This window comes from Stegastes partitus, unplaced genomic scaffold, assembly GCF_000690725.1.
Source record: "Stegastes partitus isolate 25-593 unplaced genomic scaffold, Stegastes_partitus-1.0.2 Scaffold658, whole genome shotgun sequence".
Classification (NCBI taxonomy): domain Eukaryota; kingdom Metazoa; phylum Chordata; class Actinopteri; family Pomacentridae; genus Stegastes; species Stegastes partitus.
In genome coordinates this window covers 254,671-276,751 of record NW_007578389.1, presented here as the reverse complement: position 1 = coordinate 276,751, position 22,081 = coordinate 254,671, and the positions used below count along the sequence as shown (strand labels likewise).

At 41.6% G+C, this 22,081-nt stretch overlaps 1 protein-coding gene across 1 annotated transcript; it reads right to left on the bottom strand.

Annotated features, from left to right (window-relative positions):
* Positions 1 to 1,420: 1,420 nt before the first annotated feature.
* LOC103363413 (monocarboxylate transporter 1-like) lies at positions 1,421 to 19,110 on the bottom strand. Its single transcript, XM_008290168.1, has 4 exons — positions 18,871 to 19,110; positions 6,034 to 6,177; positions 4,494 to 5,309; positions 1,421 to 4,013 (listed from the first exon to the last, which is right to left on the bottom strand). The coding sequence occupies exons 1-4, from the start codon at positions 19,085 to 19,087 to the stop codon at positions 3,724 to 3,726; spliced, it is 1,467 nt and encodes a 488-aa protein (XP_008288390.1). The 5' UTR covers positions 19,088 to 19,110; the 3' UTR covers positions 1,421 to 3,723.
* Between the last annotated feature and the right edge of the window lie 2,971 nt (positions 19,111 to 22,081).

Genomic DNA, 22,081 nt, shown 5'->3' with positions numbered 1-22,081 from the left:
TCAAACCAGATATAACATGTCAATTAGTGCGCTTTAGTGGGGTTGCTAGACAGATTTAGTTCATTTTAGACAACGACCAGCTCTTTCTGGTCTTGAAAATAATTTAAACTAAGCTAACCTAGGAGCTTGCTATTATAGAAATGACGGCGAGCTAGCAGTAAGCTAGTTAGCCGCAGTGGCTATCAATGGCTGCTAAACTGTGTCTTCAAAAGATAATTCACTTTAAATTTAGTAAATACTGAAGCAGACAGCTTCAGGTACACAAACAGCCAAGTATTTTTGTAATAACGTGGTTAATTTTAAAGCTAAACTGCTGTGATGAAATTTTTAATGTGTAATTATTGTAAATTAATCTGTTTCTGTGATTTTTCTTCAGAAGTTTTTTTTTTTCTTCTCTTTTTGTTGTACAAATTAATTAAAGGAGATGCAACATGTAAATTCATGAGCTTTAGTGGGATTGTTAGACAGATTTAGCTTCTTTTTAAAAACGGCCTGCTCTTTCTGGTCTTGAAACTAATTCAAGCTAAGCTAAAGTGGGCTTAGCACTTGCTACTGTAGCAATGAATGGGTGGAACCTGTGGTGAGCTAGCAGAATTAGCAGTAAGCTAGTTAGCCCCAGCTGCTATCTGTTATTGCAATACAGCTAAAGTTGCTTCTTTAAAAGATAATTCATTTCAAAGTTAGTAAATACTTGAGCAAACAGCTTCAGGTACATAAACATTGATGTCATAGTTTAGATAAAAACTGCTGTAACAAAATTTCTAGTGTATAATTATTGTAAATGCATTTGTTCCTGTAATTTTTCTTTAAAATTGTGAATATTTTTTCACTTTCTGTACAAAATGATGTGTGATTTAGTGAGGTTTGGTGGTGTTGTTGGGCAGATTAGTGTCTTTTGGAAAATAGGCTGCTTTTTCACGTCATTAGACCAATTTATGTTAATAAAAGAAGGCTATGCTAAGGGAAGCTAAGCTAGTCAATTGTTACTGTAGAAATGAGTGCGTAGAAGCTGCAATGAGTTATCAGAATTAGCAGTGAGCTAGTTAGCTCCAGTGGCTAACCATAGTTGTTCGTTTCTTAAAAAGCTTATTCACTTTGAATTCAGCTTCAGGTACATAAAGATCCAGGTGTTCTTGTATGTACACGGCATAGTTTAGACACAAACTGCTGTAATAAAATTCCTCGTGTGTAATTACTGTAAATGAATCTGCTCGTAGGATTTTTCTTCATCTGAGTGCTGATTTAAAAATAAAGTATTTTCAGATACAGAATGAGTCCAAAAGAGTTTTGTCTTAAAAACAGTTTATTCAATCTCACCAGTCATAAAAACATAATACATACAAACATATAAACATCCACTGCAACTAAAAGAAAAAACAACAACTAATTTTTCAGAAATTTAATATAGTTATCTGTTTTCATAAAACAAATAAAGGTGCTGTGGCTGAGTACAGTACCGCTTTTGAAAACCCCTGCACTAGAAAACACCAACCTTCCGTTGTTTTTTTTTTGTTTGTTTTTAATGAAATGGCTTTGTTGCAGTCGTTTTGTGTCATTTTTCTTCTCAAATGTTTGTGTCAAAGGCAAATAAGTGAAGGTTTCAGTCAAGTTGGAATCAGAATGAATCAAACCAGGCTGTTGAATAACAGTATATCATACTGTTTGCCCATAATGTCATGGTAGTGTGCTGTGACTGAGGGAATCTGGGTTTGTAGCAGGGGAATGTGGACACGCCGAGACAGCAGGTCTGTCTGCACTTGATCTGAAGTACTAACTTGTCCAATAACCTCAAGAGATTTGCTTTAAATTCAAGTATGTGAACAGGTGGATACTTCAGGCAGAACGAGACAGAAACTAGTTTCCCATTAGTACCAACAGTACCTTTAAAAAACAAACAAACCAAAGCTGACGTTTGTCAAAAAATCACAGAATAATCAGTTTTAGATGCTGTAATGAACAGTTTTGAACACATTTGGTCATAATCACCAAAAACTCTTTCAAACAGACAAAAAGGTAGCATTCAGTGTAAACGTACACTGGTTGAAACACGAGTGCATCCCCACGTAAATAGAGCATTGTGAGATCTGCGTCCCTGGCTGTTGCTTCATCCAAGATGAAACGTGAGCGTTCCAGAACAGAAACATCTTTCATTTGAACGGGGTTGTGTAACGGATAAAGCTGGTCGTGTGTTGTTGTTATCGTCGACGTGAAAACACTAAAACTGTGTTAGTTTATCTCTCGGTACGTTCCGGCTTCTTGTCGTCGTGTGTGACTCTCAGGTTTCCGTCCATTTGCACATCTTTCAAAACACACACATATTCTGTAGCCTCTAAATATGGACACAGGAACTGCCCGTCAAAATAAAAGCTTCCCAAAGAAACGTTTCACGGCGAACCTGCTCACTGACCGACGAGTCAGACTGTGACATGATATGTCAGTTCAGAGACGTGTTGATGAAACCTGGCTACAATTTAAACACACACACACACATCTGTCACTCACACACACTTCCTGTCATCCAAATACTTTAAAAATCATTAAAAAGATTATTTCTTGTCAGATTGTCATTAAACAGTGAGCTAAAATAGACTTTTTTGGGGGGGGGGTGTAGAAACTGTAAACTACAACGTGTTAAAAAACAACACTACAGTTGTTCTGACCCAAAAAACGGTGACAAAATGTGGGTCGCGTGTTATTCAGAGTGAGATTTTCTTCATTTCCTCCCATTTTGCCACCACAGTGAGGTTGTGCAAACCCAGAGTCTACCATCGTTTTCTTCCCCACAAAGCAGCGTCATGTAATACCGCGGCTCCTGCAGGTTAAACGAATGAATCTGCGTGGCGGAAAGACTCGTTGTTGTTTTGTCAAATGTCTCGTCTTCATCAACAGGATGAGCTGCTCTGCCTCCAGGACACGACATCACACACAGACTTATGTACAAGCGCATTAACAGTGTCTCCATTGCTGCAGATAACTTGCACTGTGACCTAGTTTCAGACTCCTTCATTCGTTTCACAAGTTTTCAGTTGTTGTTTGTTATCTTACATTCTTACTTAAAGGTTTAAAACATCACTGCTGCCACCATGAATATTACTTTTCCCTGTGAGGTTATAAACTTCATTTTTTTTCTCCACTTTATTTGAGTTCTCCGGCTTTAAAAAAAAAGAAAAAAACTGTAAATGTTGTCGACTCCACACTCAAAACTAACAAGATGTACTGTCACTGCGGTAAATCTACGTCCAGCCCTTGAGGAGTGAAACAAGTGTGCAGAACGTGAGGGAGAACCTACAGTATCTCTAAGCATCGTAACAAAATGTACAGTTTGACTCCCGAGCCTCCGTCTGAGTGATTCTGAGGTTCTGAACCTTCGCGGCAGCTCAAGACCCTGAGAGAAAGTCCTCATTGTAGATTACTGGATTGTTCTCTTACAGTCACTCCGTCTTGTTGTGCGTCTAAAATGGTGTTTTTTTTTTTTTTTTTAAGCGGTGCCTGTGCTCCTGGAACCAAAAAAAAGGCACGTCAGATACCAAAAACCAGAGCTGTGCCGGCGGTGCGACTTGAAAACCCGACGCCGCTGCAGCAGGTTCTACTGATAAAACTATGGCTTCAGGGTCGTGTAAAAAGGATATAATCTCTGGGTGAGTGGTCATAACTGCAGCTCTCGTGTGTGTTTCTATGAAGTGTGTGTGTGTTTTAAAGTCTGCGTTGTTTCTATTTTTTTCTTTACACCGTGTCCTCGTCCATCTTGGCGACGTCGTCCAGCGTGACGGCGGCCGGCGCGCTGCTCCCCTCGGCGTCCTCGATCGACTTCGACGGAGAGGGAGGAGCCAGCATGGCGGTGCGCTCCTCCTTGGGCTCCTCCCGCTCTCGCCTCTCCTCCTCCTTCTTCTCTCTGGCCAGCAGCCGGTAGTTGATGCCCATCCCCACGAAGAGGAAGACGCTGGCGATCATGAGGATGATGCCGCAGGTGATGTAGGTGTAGTCGTAGGACTGGTAGTAGCTGTAGAAACTTCCTGTTGGGGGACAAGCGAGACGAGACTCGGATTTAACAGTCTGGATCGATAATATTGGAAAACTTTCTGTTGTGTCATATTATATACACATATATAAATAATGTTTGCAGCACTTTGTTCAACTGTGGTTGCTTTAAAACGGGTTATTTGAATTAAATAACCGGATCTGAACTATCGTAGAGATGCACGAGTTTACTTTTTTGATTTGATTTTGGTCAGAAAATGTCAAAGCATTCACTGGTTTCTTCTCAAATATGAGTTTTTTCTTGTCATATATGACAAAGCTGAGAAATTCTGCAGAGATTTTATACCACAATAACTTTAAATATAGGCAATAATGTGCAAATAATCAGCTGCAGCCCTCGTTTTATTGTGAAACATGCAGCAATAAAAGAGTTGCAGCTAATAAACAGCAGCACAGAATTAATTCCTCAGAATCTTACAACCCTCCCCGTCCCTGTGTGAGATGCCGTATCTTACCTGTCGCCGGTGGTCCTAACAGAACCGGACCACACTCCACTATAGTGACCAGACCCACGGCCGACGAGAACCTCTGAGCTCCCACCAGGTCCATCAGCGTCTCAAACAGCACCGCACTCAGCCAGCCAAAAGCGAAACCGAAGAAGATGGCGTACACGATGAATCCCGTGTAGTCCACCGACAGCGGCGCCAGGACGTGACACACTCCGTTGTAGAGGACGGCAGCGGCGAAGAAGTACTGGACTCGGGGCCGGACCCACTTGGTGTTGGCCAGGAGGCCCATGGAGGGCCGAGCGAACATGTCGACGAAGGCCAGCACCGACAGCAGGAAGGCCGCCTTGTCTTTGCTGATGTCTTTACTCTTGGCGTAGTTGGAGAGGAAGACGAGCGGAGCGAAGAGGCCGAAGAACATGACGACGTTGCCCAGCAGGTAGAGCAGGAAGCCGCGGTGCTTGAAGAGCGTCAGGTCGATGAAGGAGTTGATGGTCTGCAGAACCGTCTTCTTGGGCTGCGGCTGAACCGCGTCCCCCTTCTTGGCCTCGCCCGACTCGGAGTCGAGCTTCGGCGGCTGCGGTGTGGGTCCGATGGGTCGCATCAGGGAACCGGCCACGCAGCAGTTGAGCAGCAGCCCTCCCAGGATGAGGAAGCTGCCTCTCCAGCCAAACTCGTCATACAGCCAGGAGTTGAGAGGAGCCAGCGTGGACAGAAACACCGGGCTGCCGGCCATAGCGATCCCGTTGGCGATGGGCCGACGATGGTAGAAGTATTTACCGATCATGGTGAGGGCCGGGTTCAAGTTGAACGCTAGACCCAGACCTGAGGAGAGAAAAGGAGAAATGATGAGAAAATGAACGCAAACTACTCTGATTAGTTTTGGTTGTTCAGCCATCCACATACAGATAAAGAGACAAAAGCACGAGAAGACATAATGAAGCAACTATAACTTATATTAGGTCAATACCAAAAACGTAAAAAATACTGAATTATTGGATCCAATAATCTGCAAAAGAGAAAATCAGTCGACTCTTAATGTTTATATACAGTCATTGATGTAAATAAGAAACTTCTTGCCATCTAGTTGCAGCACATTTACTGGAAATGACATATTCAGTGTTTTAGCTGAAACATGAAGGATTTGAGGAGCTATTTAATCCAAGAGAACGTCTGGTTCAGGCTAAAGTTATTTTGGATACGGACGTTAATTTCTGTAGAGTCGACGTGATTACATCTGTTCTCAAAGAACAGAACTTTTGAAATATTTAATGCTAAAATAGTTCAAGTTGTTCACGCTTTCAACCACTGACTGGATCAAAAGAAAATCAAATCTGCTAAACAACATCCTGAAAAGTTTGTTGTAACACTGATTTGTACACATGATCATAACTATTAATCTAAATATTCCATTTTGTACCATCTGTTTTAAAAAGATGATGTTCTGTACGCGTCGTATTCTCGGTGCTCTGCAGCTCTCATGACTAAGAAAAGGACCAAACGTGAGTGAAGCCGACGGATTGGAGCTGGACGTGGACCAAACACTGACCTCCCACCACTCCGATGAAGAAGTACAGCTGCTCCACAGTGTTGCAGAACGAGGCGGCGACCAGCCCGGAGCCCGACAGACAACCGCCGAGGATGATGATCGGTCGGCTGCCAAATTTGTTCACCAGGATGCTGCTGATCGGACCTGGAGAGAAGAAGAAGAGCAGTGAGCACTTTGCTCATGTAGAGAGACGAAACCACGGCGGAGCTGTGACGTCGATCGTGAATTTAATTATTAACCACAGAAAATAAACAATAAATAATCAGTTGTTTAAGTCGTTTTCTGAGCAAAAACACCAAACATCTGCTGGTTGCAGCTTCTTAAACAGAAAACTTAATGTAAAATAAATGAACTCATCAAAAACATAACCCAATAATGACAGAAAGATTTATCGTTTAAGTCGTTTTTCACAACATTTTTTAAAATTTGGAACAAAACAGCATGGCCGTGATCAAGTTAAGTTTCTTCTGCTGTTGTCCACATACATAAAAAACACAAAGAGCCAAAAAATGAAATTAAATAAATAGAGGAAAAATTCACAGGAACAGAAAATGCTGCTAAGCTGCACTGACCACATGAAATAACACAAAGTGAAGAGGGGTTTGTGGCACAAAACATGAATCGTAATGTTTACTACATAGTTCAGATTCTCAATTATTTTTTTCAAGCAAATCTACCAAACAATCCTCACAAATGACAAGCTCTAGCTGTTCATTCGCTGCCCTTTTCTGTCTTATGTGATAAAAATCTAAATGAGTGAACGTTTGTGTTGAATAAGAGACATTTTTTCATGTTACCTTGACTTTAAGGAGCACGCTTCATTATTTACCAACGATTTATTATGTCATTGATAAAAATGATGTGCAAGTTGGCGCTCTGGGTGCATTTTAATGTTTATACGTTGACTAATAAACTCTACTGGTGCTGCTGCAACGTCAACTGTGTTCAGCAAATTCAGTTTCAGGTTTTTTTTTTCTAAACATCGCACAGAATAGAATTTAACTCAAATAAAACAGTAGAAACAACCCTCAAAAATATTTAAGAAATACATACATTTACTGGCAATTATATGTATTCAATTATAACTTAATGAACATGTTGTGGACCCAGATAACGAACATAACTTAATTGGTTAAAACCAAAAACACGGCTTCTCCAGACAGCAGCAGTTAAACACAAATAAACCACAACTGATGCGACATCTACAGCAGATAAAGAGAAATATTTATGTAAATATCATTTTTCAAGGCCTTTCAAGGTAATTGTGTTTGGAAGATGCTCTGATTAATTACATCAGCCGGTCACTTTAAGTGTTAACCAACGGGTGGCGCTATGACGGCAAAAATAGAACAGATTGTGTAACAGTTACATGGATGTTAGAGGGAGAGAATGACAGGGCGAAGAGGAGGGAGAGAAGAAGAGGAAGAGGAAGAAGAATAAAAAAAAAAGAGAGAGAGGAGTCGTCCACGTGTCTGGTTTGCGTGCCAGCCTCACTATGAATGAGCCTTCACATGGATCCAGGCTGACACTGCTCTGCTCTGCCGGCTCGGAATACAAAGTAAAGGCCTGCAGAGTCCATGAAGCAGCAGCAGCAGCTCTGTGTGCAGCTGATGTCTGTTTACACGACAGAAATACAGCAACAGAGACTCCTCATGTCGATTAAACTGCTTGATCGAAGGACAGAAACGTGATCGGCAGCTAATCTGGTTGTCGCTTCTGCAAGTTTTTAGGCATAAACTGTTAAAAAAAATCATGTAAAAACACTGTTTCCTTGAATATCTTTTGGTTGAGTACTGTTGAGCAAACGAAACACGACTTAGACATCTTTCTGATAACGAACCAGACAACAATCTCAGCCATCATTGATTTGCCTGAATTTTTTATCGCATAAAATATCGATAATCAGATAGCTTGATGTATCAAGTACTTTCAGAGATATAGATTTTTAAAATTGCATCGGTGTAAGTTGAACCGTAATAACGTCTGTATGTTTAATACGAGGCTGGAGCTAGGAGAACGTTAGCTTAGCTTAGCATAACGAGACTTAAAAACAATGGAAACGTGAAATCTAAGTCACTCAAAAACACATGTAAAAAGTTTTGCAGCGCAGCGTTGTAGACCACAAAGTAAAGCTGATCCGTCCCGTTAAAAGCACATTTTCTTGACGACCTGCTTTAATCAGCTGCAACAGATTCCAAACCAGTAAGTCTGCATCGTATCTGTGTCCCATCAGCTGCTAGTTCTGCACCAAAGCATCAGCAGATTGGTCAGTAAAATAGTCTAACTATGTGTGACAGAGAACTAGTTAATGGACGGAGAGGGAGGGGAGAAACAAAAATCCCTAAATCATTAAATATTTAAGGTCCACTCCTGCCCTCCTCTCAGCCCACGGTGGTGGATTTGCCCTTGAAGCTTGGCAGCCGACCACCGAGGCCCCGGATGACCGAGCATTCGCTGAATAGCTCCTCGTCCACCTCGTCCCTCTTGTTGTGTCTGTCTCTGAGGGATCGGACCGTCTGGCACTGAGCCTGGGCCCGGTGGGGGGAAGCCTTGTTTCGGGACGGTGGGTTTCCACGGCGTTTAACACAAACACACCGAACTCAGCGGCTTCCAGGTTAATGAAAGCGAACCTGTGCGTGACAAATCTGCATCCGCTCGACGCTAAAGCGAGACGAACCGCTACTGACGGGCTTTGTTGCTGTGTGGCAAAAAAAAAAAAAAACACAAAGAGGGCAGTGAGTAGTGTTCTCAGAGATATTATATAAACTGGGAAAAAAAAAAAAAAAAACACAAAGAGGGCAGTGAGTAGTGTTCTCAGAGATATTATATAAACTGTTTGTCCTCCCCCTCCCTCCGTCATTTGTTCTCCCAGAGCAAAATAATAAAAAAAAACTAAACGTCCTCGGCTTGGCACTGACGCAGCATCTACATGTCAACGGTGAACCCAGCTGTGTTTGTCTGATTTGGGCCTCTGATCAGATCTATTCTGCAAGGAAATCCCATTAATGCCAGTGTTTATGACGGAGAAAATCAGATTCTGTGTCCGTGTTCAGCAGCAGCTGGTGATGAGTCACCAGAAAAACAGCAACACAGGAGGCAGAAACAGCTGATTGGATTTGACCCGGCAGGCGGCATCTCGTTTGTCCACCTCCCGCATTATTCACAACTAGCTTCCCTCCGTCTGGACCGAACCTTCAGACGGATCTTTGGTTAATAGGCTCTTTCTTGCAAGGAGAAGTTTGATTCTCCTGTCATGTCTGTTTGGTAAACATGAAGCTCGAGCCAGGAGACGATTCGCTTATTTCAGCCTTGAAGGCGCTGATAAGACTCAACCTGGACGATGCTGCAAGTTAACCTCGAGGGATTTTTACATAAGATGTGACACGTTAGCAAACACTCTGACCCAAAACAGGCCCAGAAGTCGAGCGAATTAGTGCATCTAAATGCTTATTGGATGTGACAGCGTTACACAACAGTGTCTTCTACCATCAGAACTGCACAACTCCTCCCTGTTCTGCAGGAGTGACGCCAGAAACATCCGACATGCAGATCTGAACAATGACATCGACATTATTTTCTCAATGTCACTGTCAGTGTCATGTGTGAGACTTATTTCCTCAGTATCGTTGCCACTACTAGTCTCATTTTAGCTCATTTATATCTTATTGCTTTTCCACTTTTTGGGTGCTGCATTTCTTCTGCAGTTGCGTTTTTACTGAGCAATGTCCGACGCGCTGATCCAAAAGACATTAAACTGAGTTAGGAGCTGGTTGCTGTGAGCGTATGATTCACATCATTCTTATCAAACCGTTCACTGACCACAACCACATATCAGCAGAGAAATGTTTGCTCACTCAGAACAAGCTTGGATTGATTTGCAGAGACTTTTCTGTCTGAGAGGACAAGTGGACTCGAACCGGGCCATCAAACGTCCCCTTTAGCACAACTGTAATGTGGCGTTCCCATTTCATAGCGATCCACCAGGACTGAGTGTTTTATTTGTAGCGTGCGGTCGCTCCCCTACATAGATCTTCTATTTAACATATTGTTTTAGTATTTATTGTCAGCAACTTATTCAAGCTCTCCCTCTCCAGAGAGTTTTGGTCTTTCCGTCAGCGTGGAAACCCTTTTTTCATTCAGCCAAGGCGTTGTATTTTGCGCAATACAGCCTCTGGGATCAATAAAGTATTCCCCATTCTGATTTTAATTGGGCGATGCAGCTTTTCCACATTTAGTGTGCTTGTTTGTTTCCCAACAATAAGACGATCTGGTTCCAGTTTTTATGCTAACTCATGACTCAATGCTAAAAAAGTGCATCAATATCGATGTTTTTAAACGACGCGTGCTTTTAAAAATTCTTTCTAAAATGTTTAAATTCAACAACAAAGATTTTTATCACTGTGTAAATGCTGCGTCGTGATGTCAGCTGTTTTTGGTGGGGTGAACTGAGTGCTACCGGTTCAGGAAATAGTGGAAGTTCAACTCAGTTCAGTGTCAAAGTTTCCAAAGAAAAACAAAAGAGATAGTTTGCACCTGAAGAGAAACCACACAGCATTGCTAGAGGAGCACCATGTGTTCATCTTTCCTTCTGGTAGCTCCTAAAAACACTCAAAAAACTCAAAATTAATTTAAATATATGTCGAATTAGACTTGTTGAGGAAAATGAACTCTTTAGATTAATTGGGGAAACAGTCGACAGATTAATTGGAAGAGAAAGAGCCTTTAGTGGCGTCCTGAACTGGGAATCACTCTGAATGCGTCTCCAGGCTGCCTGAGCTCTAATCACGTCCATATCTGGTAACTTCCAGCACTCTTTGCATTACAAAGTCCTCCACACACACACCAGTCAGGCTCTTTTCCCTCCCACACACTCCAGAAGAACAGAGGAAACCCACAGATCACAAGAGGAGTCAGAAAGTGAAGCCCTGTGTCGAGGCTCCCACTCGGCGAGGCCTCGCCCGGCGTCACATGAACCTCTGACTCTACCGAGTCAGGGAACATGTTCTGGTCTGTAGTTCCTCCACGACACTGAGGACTGGACGGATCAGAAACAAGCGACGGCCACTTTGTGTAATAATCCTCTTGTTCGGGTTTCCCAGACCGCTTAGCTAAAGTTGTGTTTCCAGCTCTGCCAAATCTCCAAATGTGGAGAAATCACTTGGTCCAGTTTGTAATCCGAGGTCACTGGAACAAGCCGTCTGAATCCACAAAGCGGGGTCGCTCACCAGTTCATGCAGGCCGCTTTCTTAGCTCCATATTCTTCAGCCTGTGTTCAAACATGGCATCTGCTTCCCAGAATTAAATGGGAGGGAACATTGGAAGTTCGGGCCAAAGTTTAGCAGGAAAGAGGCAAAAGTAGAAGTTTGCCAAGTGCACAAGCGAGGATGCCGTCACAATTTTGCAATTAACAAAACAATTAACAACATATAAGAAAAGTGGGATTCATTCACAGCTGAAATCTAACAGAGAGGTTTGCTCAGAGGCGTTGGTTCGGTAGAAGAACTCGTGTCTAATTCTGTATTTTAAGTGCAGTTTTTGAACTTAAACGTATACTTTAGGAACAAAACGCCTAAATTAAAACTCACTGTGCGTGTTTACTCCTACAATATGCAATATTTACTCACTCTGACAGTTCCAATGAAAAAATGAGATCCTGTTTACGACCACAGCTCTGACGCTATAGAGAACATATGTGAGTATACCAATTAAAATAGTTTCCATAAGAACGACGCACCACTTGAAAAGCAGAAAAGTGCTGAGAAATGACAAAAACATGGAGGAAAGTTTCACTATTAATCATAGTCGGCTGAATTATAAACATCTTAGCTGACTGCGATCGTTTTGCATACGTCTTAGAGCTCATGTCGATACAGATTTAAACCAACACACGGGTCGTATTTAAATCACTGTTTCCACGTAGTTCTCTGCTGAACTTTAATGGCACCAACTGTTTATCTTGAGGCACTTAAAGAGCCCATAATCTGCACATTTACACGTCAATACCTGTATTTTTGGAGTCTAATAGACTACGTTTACATGCTTTACATGCATATATTCCAGTTTGCAGATCTTTTACAGGCACAAAAAGGGGCTCTTTAAATATCACTAACACTTCTCACACTCTTTACTTTTAACCACGTTACTGTACAATTAACATAAAAGTGCTTATTATGCGTTTATAATTTTTTACAGTTTCCAGGATAAGCGGCTGAAGCAGCCATAGAGGGTTCAGCTGTAGGAGAAATAGTTTCCCAGCTGTGTTTAAAGACATATTGGGTGTTTTACTAAACACAGAACACCGACGCTACTCCAGACGAGCGGGAGGGAAGAGAAGACAAACAGTGGAGAATATTTTTCATTCTTTCCATGAACAAGTGTTTAATCAGGACTCTGTGAAGCTAAACTCTGATGCAGACAGACGGGAGACATGAGGAACGGCTGCAGACTGGAGCATAAAACTGCACACCGACGGGTTCATTACCCCAAAGAAAACCAAAATCCGACTAAGCGCTGTACATTCATTATGTCACGACTGAATGGCCGTACGTCTTCCAGCTCAGCGACAACTGAAACCTCAGAGCACTTAAGTATGGCCCTCCGCGATGAAACACTTGAGTGAGAATTCGTCAGAAAGCAAACAAAAAGAAGGGCTGTGGCCGTGGAGTTGCAGGGAAGTGAGCTTACGGGATTGTTGCTGCCAGATCTATTGGCAATAAACCTGCTGAACTCTCAGGGTTTGAGTGGCATTCTGGGTAATGTAGGCGACATGTGGAGTAAAAACAGTCCCATTCATGGCTGTGAAATGTTAAATGAGAGGAATCTTCATTTAAAAAGGCAAATATATGCACATTTAGAGGTTTATAATTGTGTTTTGGGGGATTTACGTCACACAAATGTCATATTCAAATGAGAATTTCCACATTGTTTTGTTCTGTTTGTCCCCCTTTCATCTGCTTTGGTTTATTGGTACCAAATGTTTATCCTGTGGTGTTCAAATTCTGCACTTTTATAGGTTCGTAATTTTCATTTCGGCGTCTAAAAGAATATGTTTACCTGCAAGCCTTCTCAACCTTTGTCTGAATCGCTCTGTTTTAGCTCCTGTCTCTTTAAGTTTAGTCTTCTCTGATTGATCAACTGGTCTAATGAAAGCAAATAAGCGCTGCTACTTATCTATGACTTTAGGCAGACAGCAGCTCCTGCAGAAGTATAACTCCAAAAAAACTACTGCGAGGAAGCTGCTCGTTCTTTATTTGTAAAACCAGTCGCTACGTTAACTACTGGTGCTTAACGAGAGGCTTTTCAAACAAGTCATTCATCTGAAATCGTCACATTTTTACAACAGCTTCCTCTCAGTCGTCTCCAATCCACTTTCATAGAATTAACTCCAGAGCTCTGTCCTACTCAGCTGAAGCTACACACAGATGTTTTGTTGCACAGCTGGTCAAACCTGCTCCATCAGTTCATTTCTGTGATCAAGCATTTCACATTAAGAAGTATTTCATGTGTTTAGTTTTGCACGAGTATCAGTAGTTGACTTCTGCAGCATCGTTTTTCTTTTGTTTTGTTTGCGTGAGCTCATGACATTCTCTCTCTTTTTTTTGTCCAATAATACAGCTTCTGAATCAATGAGAAATAACAGCGTGAATGTCAGGTTTTTATCTTTAATAGTTCCTGAGGCATTCAAACAGCCTCAAATTTAAATAAAAGAACAGAAAAGCACGCGATAGATCAATCTAAAATGTTCAGTCAAATCAGAGGTGGTCGAGCAGAAGATGATCTGAGACATGAAGCCCTTTGTTTTCTTGTTTCAATACATCTAACTTGGCCGTCTGAGGTGAGCCGATGAACTCTCATCGACACACAATGAACCAGGAAGTGACTCTCCTGCTCCTGTGCGTTTGTTTAATCCCAAGAAACATATTAAAAGATGGCGAAATAAAGAAATCCCCCCGACGACTAATGCCAAACCCATTCTCCGGCTCCATCTACGTGCAGAGCATCCTATTCTGTAATCATTAGTCAGCTGTGACTGACATCTTCCATCCACGGCGAGCGAACACAAAGCGTGGGTTTGTTTTCACCTCTGTGGAAGTCGGTGTGTGTACGTGCGCCGCTTCATGCACAAGCAGCCGCTGAGTAAAGAGACGGCGGTATTTACAGCGCTCGGCTTCCCTCGAACTGCCGCACAAGCGAATGACATCACTACCTGCTGATCTGACTGAATGGGGAAGTAAGGAAGAAGGCCGTTTTCACAATAAAGAGGGGAAAAAAAGAGAAGATTACTTTAACAGCTGTCTCCTGTTACACCCTCTGAGTCTTCCTTCTGCAGTCTTCTCTCTTAAAAGCCTCTTGAATACGACTGGAGATGAGTGCAGATAACGTTTTGAGAAAAGGGAACTTGAACTGAGAGAGAGAATCATTGAACAAGAACAAGATAGCAGTGTCTCTAACATGTAGCTTGAGCCGCTTCAACACGCTGAACGAGTGTGGGAATGAGTAAAGAAAAAGTACTCAGTGTCCCGAGACAGACAGAAACCTGATCTGAATCAAAACGTAACCCCAAAGTGGAGTCCTCATGGGTCCTGTCCTAACATGAAAGTGGGAAAGGCCGCTGTCGCCGTGAACCCAATAAAACCGTAATTAAGTTTCGAGAACAGGTTGCTTTCAGGTGATCAAGCTAAAAGAACAGGTAGTTATCTAACGGGAGCAGCACAGCAGGTCCTTTAAATCCCCTCCAGGTCTGATGAGATTATCAGACTTTCACTCCACACTATAGGCACAAAAAAACACACAAAGGAGAAAAGCAGTTCCTAATTAGAGGAGATAAGAAAACCCCACTGAAAGATAAGAGCGGTAGTTTTAAGGCTCTGCTGAGTATTTGCTCTGAGCTTTGCGGTGATAGTTCCTAAATCTGAGAGGAGGTTCAAGGTTGTCACTAAGATTTCACCCAGAAGAAAGTCTTGTCAGCTTTTTTCTGATAATGCAGCAATAAAACGCACAACATTCTGCTCTTATCACATATATGCAGCGCTGACGGACCGGAAACACCCGGGGCCTGCCCGATACGAGCACAAGATCAGTGATAATAGACGTAATATTGCAACACGTGACAACCGTGTTGCAATAAATAAACAAATATTGAAGTATTTTATCTGTTGCCATGGTTTTCTCTTGTAACCCTGCAAACCTCAAGACATTAAATTTTGTTTTTTTAAAGATATTTTTTTGGCCTTTTTGTTTTTTATTTGATAGGACAGAGAGAAAGACAGGAAAGTGGGAGGAGGAGAATGAGTGGGAGTTGAACCCATGACCGCTGCGTCGGGGACTTTAGCCCCTGTACACGGGACACCAGCTCAACCAGGTGAGCTGTAGCGGCACAACAACATTAAATTTAATTAAAATGGCCAAAATCGATCATAAAGAAGTGTCGGATTTTCACATCTCGGACGGTCCTTGGACTCCTCATGCGTGACTTTCAGCAGTGTCAGAAAAATTTACCAAAACTAAGCTCACAGTCGTGATAGATTTGATTAAAATCATTTTATTCTACTTGTCTCGTATAAACAGTTTATAACAATAATACTAATGATTTTGACAGAAAGCCATGTCTGACTCAGCTGTCACGACAACACTTCAGCCGAACTGCAGGCAGCGTTTACACAGAGCAGAGAGAAAACAAGTATAAAGTAGTAAAACATATAGAATGCAGGGCGTCCATTTTTTCCCAGTGTTAGCAACACGTGTGGACACTGCTGTCAACTTTGATTCCACTTTCGTTTTTTATGATTTATGGCATCATAACTGTGTCAAACTGCACAGAAGACTTCTCAGAGGTCGCTCTCCTTCTAGCCAACGTTGTGACTTTATAGACTTTATATTGCAGTAAAAAAATGAGCCCACAGCGAGTAGAAATGGGACAGAGGCTAAAACCACAGGTACAAACAGGTACACCGCTAACATAACCTGTTTTTATTTAAAACACTGCTCATGAATACCCACCTGACATGAAAACTATCTGGCTAAAAAAATGAGAATGTTACATGAAAGGAAATATTCTTCTTAGCATCTTACAAGATATGTATATGTCAGGTTTGATGCAAACAATCAGGAAACAGTAAGATATGAGATATATGGAGGTAAGAGTTAATAAATTAAACTTCACATCTCTCATTTTCAGACATTTCTGCTTTGTTTTTTGTTTTGTTTTTCATTGTGTGTGCTTTATTTTCTCTTTTTTCTGTCTTTATGATGCTGTTGCATGTCTGAAATAAATCACAGATATAAATAAACTTTATGTTTTACATGTGAGCTGAAGTGGTTTTCTGATTTTGCCCAGTTAGTGTCTACATTTTATGTTAATTGCACTCCAGGACAGACTTGATGTTTTCTGCAAAAAGGTGAAAACAAGTTTAAAAACAAAAGAAAAAGTTTCAGCATATTGGACAAAAACCCTGTATCGTGCCCAATATATATTCATGTATACGTTCCTTGTGTATTAGTAGCTTCTTCTACATTTCAGTGTGACATTCAAGACTGAACTCTCGAGATAAGACCACGTTTATTCATCATGTTCTTCCCCTCAGGCGTAACCCTTTATAAAAGGCACTTTTACAGACTAATGAAATATTGTGAAATGTTCCTGTGCTTCACTAAATGGAGAAAACGGCCAACAAAATTTTGCAACTGCAAATTTCAGAGGTGTTGAAATGCGAGGTTCATCGAGCGTTCATCCAGCTTGTGCTTTTATTTTTATAATCCCGCTTTATTCATTGATCGCAGCCCCTGGACTTCCTGTTTGTTTCCGAAAGCAAACTGTAAATCTTGTGATGGACGTTAATTCAGTCTCTAATTCAGTCTGTGCTTGTTTTTCTTGTTATTTTGCTTCTAAACACAGTTTCTCATGTTGTCAGCCGGCCGCTCTTCAGCTGAAACTGTGAATCACGCTGAGGCTGAATACAAAGGTGAAGACGTGTTTAGTTTAATTCAGTGAAAACAAACAAACAGCCTCATAAGAAAACTAAAATGTCACGCCAAAGCATATACAAAAGAAAGAATAAAGAAAGAATGGGGGGAAATTTGCCCAATATGTGGACGTAATGCTAATTAGTAGCCCAAACATTTAGCTGTTTTGATGTTGCGTGATTTGTTTTTTGTGTCATCAAAACAAGGCGAACCACAAAATACATTGTTGTCCTATGTTCATACCTATAAAGTATAAAATTATGTATATTTTAGCTTCACCTTGGCAGCAAAAAAAAGACAAGAAGATCTCAGCTTGTGGACAAACTTAAGACAAAGGCAGTGTGGACAACTTAAAACGCCGACAGTGAGCACCAAAGCTCACCTGAATGCTAAAAGTTGAAAGCTGGTGTTGACGGTGTAATAAAATCTGTCGTGCAGCTACTGTGATGAAGCTGCTTTTATCCGCTGGTGAACAGTAACACGATCAAAACGTGAAGTTTGCTTGGAAAATATACGCACGTAATAAAGATTAAGTTACGTCTTTCTGCAGCGACAAATGACCACAATCGAATAAGAAAGAGTTTTACATTCAACACTGATACGAATGTTTAAAAAAAAAAAATCAGTAAATTAAGAGTATAGCTGCCGTTGATAAATACCGTAATGTCTGGACTATAAGCCGCTACTTTTTTCACACGCTTTGAACATGGTGGCTTAATGATGCGGCTAATTTATGGATTTTTACGAATTTGCCTCGAGACCAAAGTGACATTTAGAGCGACAACGAAAGAGAGACTGAGGAAGTGAGTGACGAAGTGATTCTGAGGCTGAAGAAGACGACTTTAGTGGTTTTAGTGGCAGGAGGAAGATGAAGATAGCGATCAATGACTTTTCCTGGTAGGCTGCTGTATGTTTTATTTTCTTAACCAGCCGTGTTACAGGCTCTGTTCAGAAAAAAGTATTTACAGTATTTATGTACATTACCGGTACATATTTGATTAAAAGTTTAAAAAATCTTTCTGTGTAACTATCTCATGATACAACGTGGACACCTGCAGCTTAGAGACAAGTGCAGCCTGTATATGTACAAAACTAGTTTTCTTTTCAAAGTTAGTGGGTGTGGCTTAAATTCGAATGCCTCAATAGTCCAGAAATTACGGTAAATAAATAAAGGATAATTCCACTTGAAATGATGAGCCAATTACTTGTTGAATTGATTAAAAGAAGAACATTAATCCAACTATTTTGAGAATCAAACAACTACTTAAATTATGTTTTATACCCAACAGATGATCTGCTGATCTCTCTGTCTTGTGTGATTTTAACCAGATATCTGCTGTTAAAACAACTAGTTTTATGACTTTATCTTGAGGTTTACAGAAATAGTGATTGGATTTTGTCAGTATGGCATTTTTCTCAGCTAAACATGAATTACACGGTTAATTAATCATTAACTGCGGCTGATAAAAAGTTCAAGTCAAGGATGTCACATTCAGATTATTGAAGATTTTTTTGCGGTTAATCATTGTCAGAAGTTCCAACTCCACGCGGCGTCACATTAATGAACCTGAAAAGCCTTCAAGTCAAACTACACCAAAGTCGTGCTGGTTGACTGGGATTGTTTATGTATTTATCTTAATTTGTGTTTGTGTGTTTTTTTTGCTGTTTATGTTTACTGGCGACATAAACAGACACAAAAGCTGCAGCTGTTCAACATCACACAGCGTCTTCATGAGTTTGTACATCAGCTGAGACGGTGCTGGTTTAAAAACCAAACAGGAACTTGATGTTTACACACCCAAGAAAAAACAGTGACAGCAAATCTTATTTCCGACTCCTTCCGTGTTGATCTCAGAGCAGCTAGACGTCACTCACCTCCGGCGTACATGACGGCCAGCATGATGGAGGAGATCCAGGACACCTGACTGGGCGTGGCGTTGAAGATGACCTCGATCTCCTTGAAGAACACGGTGATGGATTTGGGGAAGGCGTAGGAGAAGCCGATGGAGATGAAGGCTCCGACCACCACCGCCCAGCCCCAGCCACCCTCAGGAGGGGTGTAGCCCACGGGACCACCTAACGCTGGAGGCATCTCGGCTCGCTACGACGGAGAAGGCGAAGGAGGCGGAGTCCAATATCGACGTTGAGCTTTGAGGGTTCGAGGAGGTTTGGACCAGATGAAGTGAGATCAGGACAAAAAACACCTGTGGGCGAAACAGAGCAGACAGCTGGTCAAGATCAACGTAGGACGGGTGCTTCCTTCACTTAGCTTTTATCTAATCTGCTGTCAGCTGTGGAATGAAATATGTAGGAAAAGATGCATGAAGGAGGAGAACTTTAATTAAAAAAAATAAGAAGGGAACAAAAAATATGTAAACAATTCTTAAGTTTTATCTCCAAGAGCTGCAGTGTTGAAGTGGACCAGCTGTTCTGGGCGATATGAGAACATATCAGCAGATAAAGATCAGCTGGTGCCTTCCACACTGTTACGCCAACATTAGACCTTCAGGACTTTTGGTATTAAAAGAACACTCGAACTCTTAGTTGGAGCCAAAGTGCAGACCACACAACATGTGAACTGACCCTCATACATCATCTTTGTAATGTGTTCACAAGTTGTAGACTGAAATCCAAAGTCAGGTCACACAATGTATAGAAAACAGGGAACATTCCCAACAATTTAAGGTACCAGCAGTGTGTCACAGAAAAGCTTCTCTCTGGATGTGTCGCCTCGTGACAGGTGCTAATTAAATTACCAACACCTGTTCTATTGTCCCATCAAGCCGTGACAGTGAACCAGCGCAACCAAGATCCTGAATGTGACGCTGCTAAATGGATTACAGACATTGTTCAATTCGTCATTTACACGTGTTTTTATTCGCTGTCATCCTGTATCGTGTGGCAGCAGACATAAACAGCTCTGTCTTTGCTAGAAAACATCAGATATTTGCATATATTTTGGTGCTACTTCACTGAAACAACAAGTATAGCTGCAATTATTTTGATTATTTGTTATTTTAAAGCTTATTTTCTTAATTATTTGGCCTATATGGTGTCAGAATAAAGTGGCATAAACTAGCAAATCTCTGGTAAAATGTACAAAAAAATACGCAAGAAATTAACAACTTAAATAAATATGGCTGGGTAATTATTTTACTTATTTACGACTAATCGTTTGCGCTCCAGTAACGGCTGGATTAACTCAGAGCGCTTCTACAAGATCAGGTCTAAATTTAACACACTGGTCTCCTCACACTTCCAGTAGTTTCTGCTTATGTTGTGCTTTTTTGTGATGCTTGCAGAACCAACAAATAACTCATGAAATCTTTGCAAACACCAGGCAGAGAACCAGAAGCTTTCAGATTCTGGCTCTGTTCACTGGAGCTGCTCTTATTATATTATTAAATTTCCTTGTGCCGTGTAAACTCAGACCTGCTAGCCAGTGTTTACTCACATCTGAAGAGGCCTTTTAAAAAAAAAAAAAAAACATTACTTGGAAAACTGCTACCTGGAAATGTACTGGTGAATTTGTGCTCTCGACAGCAGGACAACTAAAAATAAAGTGCATGTAAAAATAACCCAAACAGCCCCTGAAGACGACGGACTCGTCCAGTCGCTGGCAAACTTGTCTGACAACCTGCGCTGTGACCAGAACTTCATTTGTTTAACGCTGATTTAGCTGCAGACCTCTTTCCAATTCAGGCCGAGCATAACCGAGCTATTTATGGTGGAGTGACATCAGCTCTGCTTCTGTTTGGCCCATTTGCCTTAGAAGGACTCCAGAATACAAACGTACACGGAGGCACATTTAAAGCTGAGCAACAGTCAAGAGCCGACTCAAAAAACTGTAAACAACAAGACGCAAAAGAGCAGAATACTGGGGAGGGAGGATTCAGCCAACCTTGTAGGAAGTAATGAACAGCCAGGAGCCCCCTGACATGGCATTTAGCTTGGCTCATGCTGTAAACAACCTCGTCCCACCAATCATTACACTGTCATCCTGTTTCAGCGGCTGCTTAACGGAGCTCTGCCGTCACACTAAGTCCACACGTGGTGTACGGCGCTGCCTGCTTACTACTTGATTTCCTGGAACGCCTACTGGCTTCAAACACATACGCACATTCAAAATGCATAAAACACGTCAATGTTTGTAGCCCTGCTTTTGTCCTTCTTCATCATTTCAGCCCATTTGTCCAACAAAGTAAAAACAAACGGCGGTGAGCGTTAAAAAGCCTCGAGTCTGGTTGTTCTGGCTCAAGCACATTAAATGCTGAGCTTTCAGTTATTTCCTTCCTTTCGGGGAGTTTCACTTCATGACAGCACACCACTAAAACATTGTCCCGCACTAATACGCCCGCTATTACTGCTAAATACAGTTTAACCTGAACAGTGACCCACTGAGAGTGATCAACTGCAGCTTTGAGCTGATGTTGGTCTAATAGATCGACAGATAGACGTTTATTTGTCCCCGTGGGGGGAAGCTGAAAACACTCAAATGGCATTTCACACTGAGGTAGCCCACAAACACTCCACATTTCACACGTTATGGCCGGACCAGCTGGGTTTCATTTCCTGTCCATATGTAAAGATTTGATGGCTTGTGGAATAAAAGACAATTTGGACCTGTTTTGTTTTTGTTTTTTTAACAGAGGAGGGAAACAACGCCGTGCAGATGGTTTAAAGGACGGCTCTCGTCAGCCACAACAGTATGGGCCTTGTTCATAACCCGGTCTTTGTGAATACATTACTTATTTAAAATAGCTCTGATCAGTGACAGCTACTGACTTATTAAATAAATACCAGGACACTGCTGATCATACGGAGCAAACTGTGTGTCGATCTGGTGATTATGAAACTCACTGGTGTTCGATCACCCGAGTCGTGTGTTAATTTTTGCTTTAGTAATGACTTCATTTCTCACCGAGGATGTTAATGTGTAATTGGTAATGGAGTAATTGTCATTAATTATTTTCAACCAGTGCATCTCCCAGGGGTCAAACTGCTCATTCCACAGCACACAGTGATGGAAAAGGCGCCTGGCTGCTGCCTGGTGTAGCTAGCTACCTGAGGTCCATGCTAATGCTAA

What these genes read in the sequence shown, in the direction of transcription:
- LOC103363413 (XM_008290168.1), bottom strand. Translation starts at nt 19,087, where the DNA reads ATGCCTCCAGCGTTAGGTGGTCCCGTGGGCTACACCCCTCCTGAGGGT. An exon ending in GGCCGTCATGTACGCCGGAG is followed by an intron (nt 6,178 to 18,870) that starts GTGAGTGACGTC and finishes TCTTCTCTCCAG; the next exon opens with GTCCGATCAGCAGCATCCTG. An exon ending in GTTAGGACCACCGGCGACAG is followed by an intron (nt 4,014 to 4,493) that starts GTAAGATACGGC and finishes GTCCCCCAACAG; the next exon opens with GAAGTTTCTACAGCTACTAC.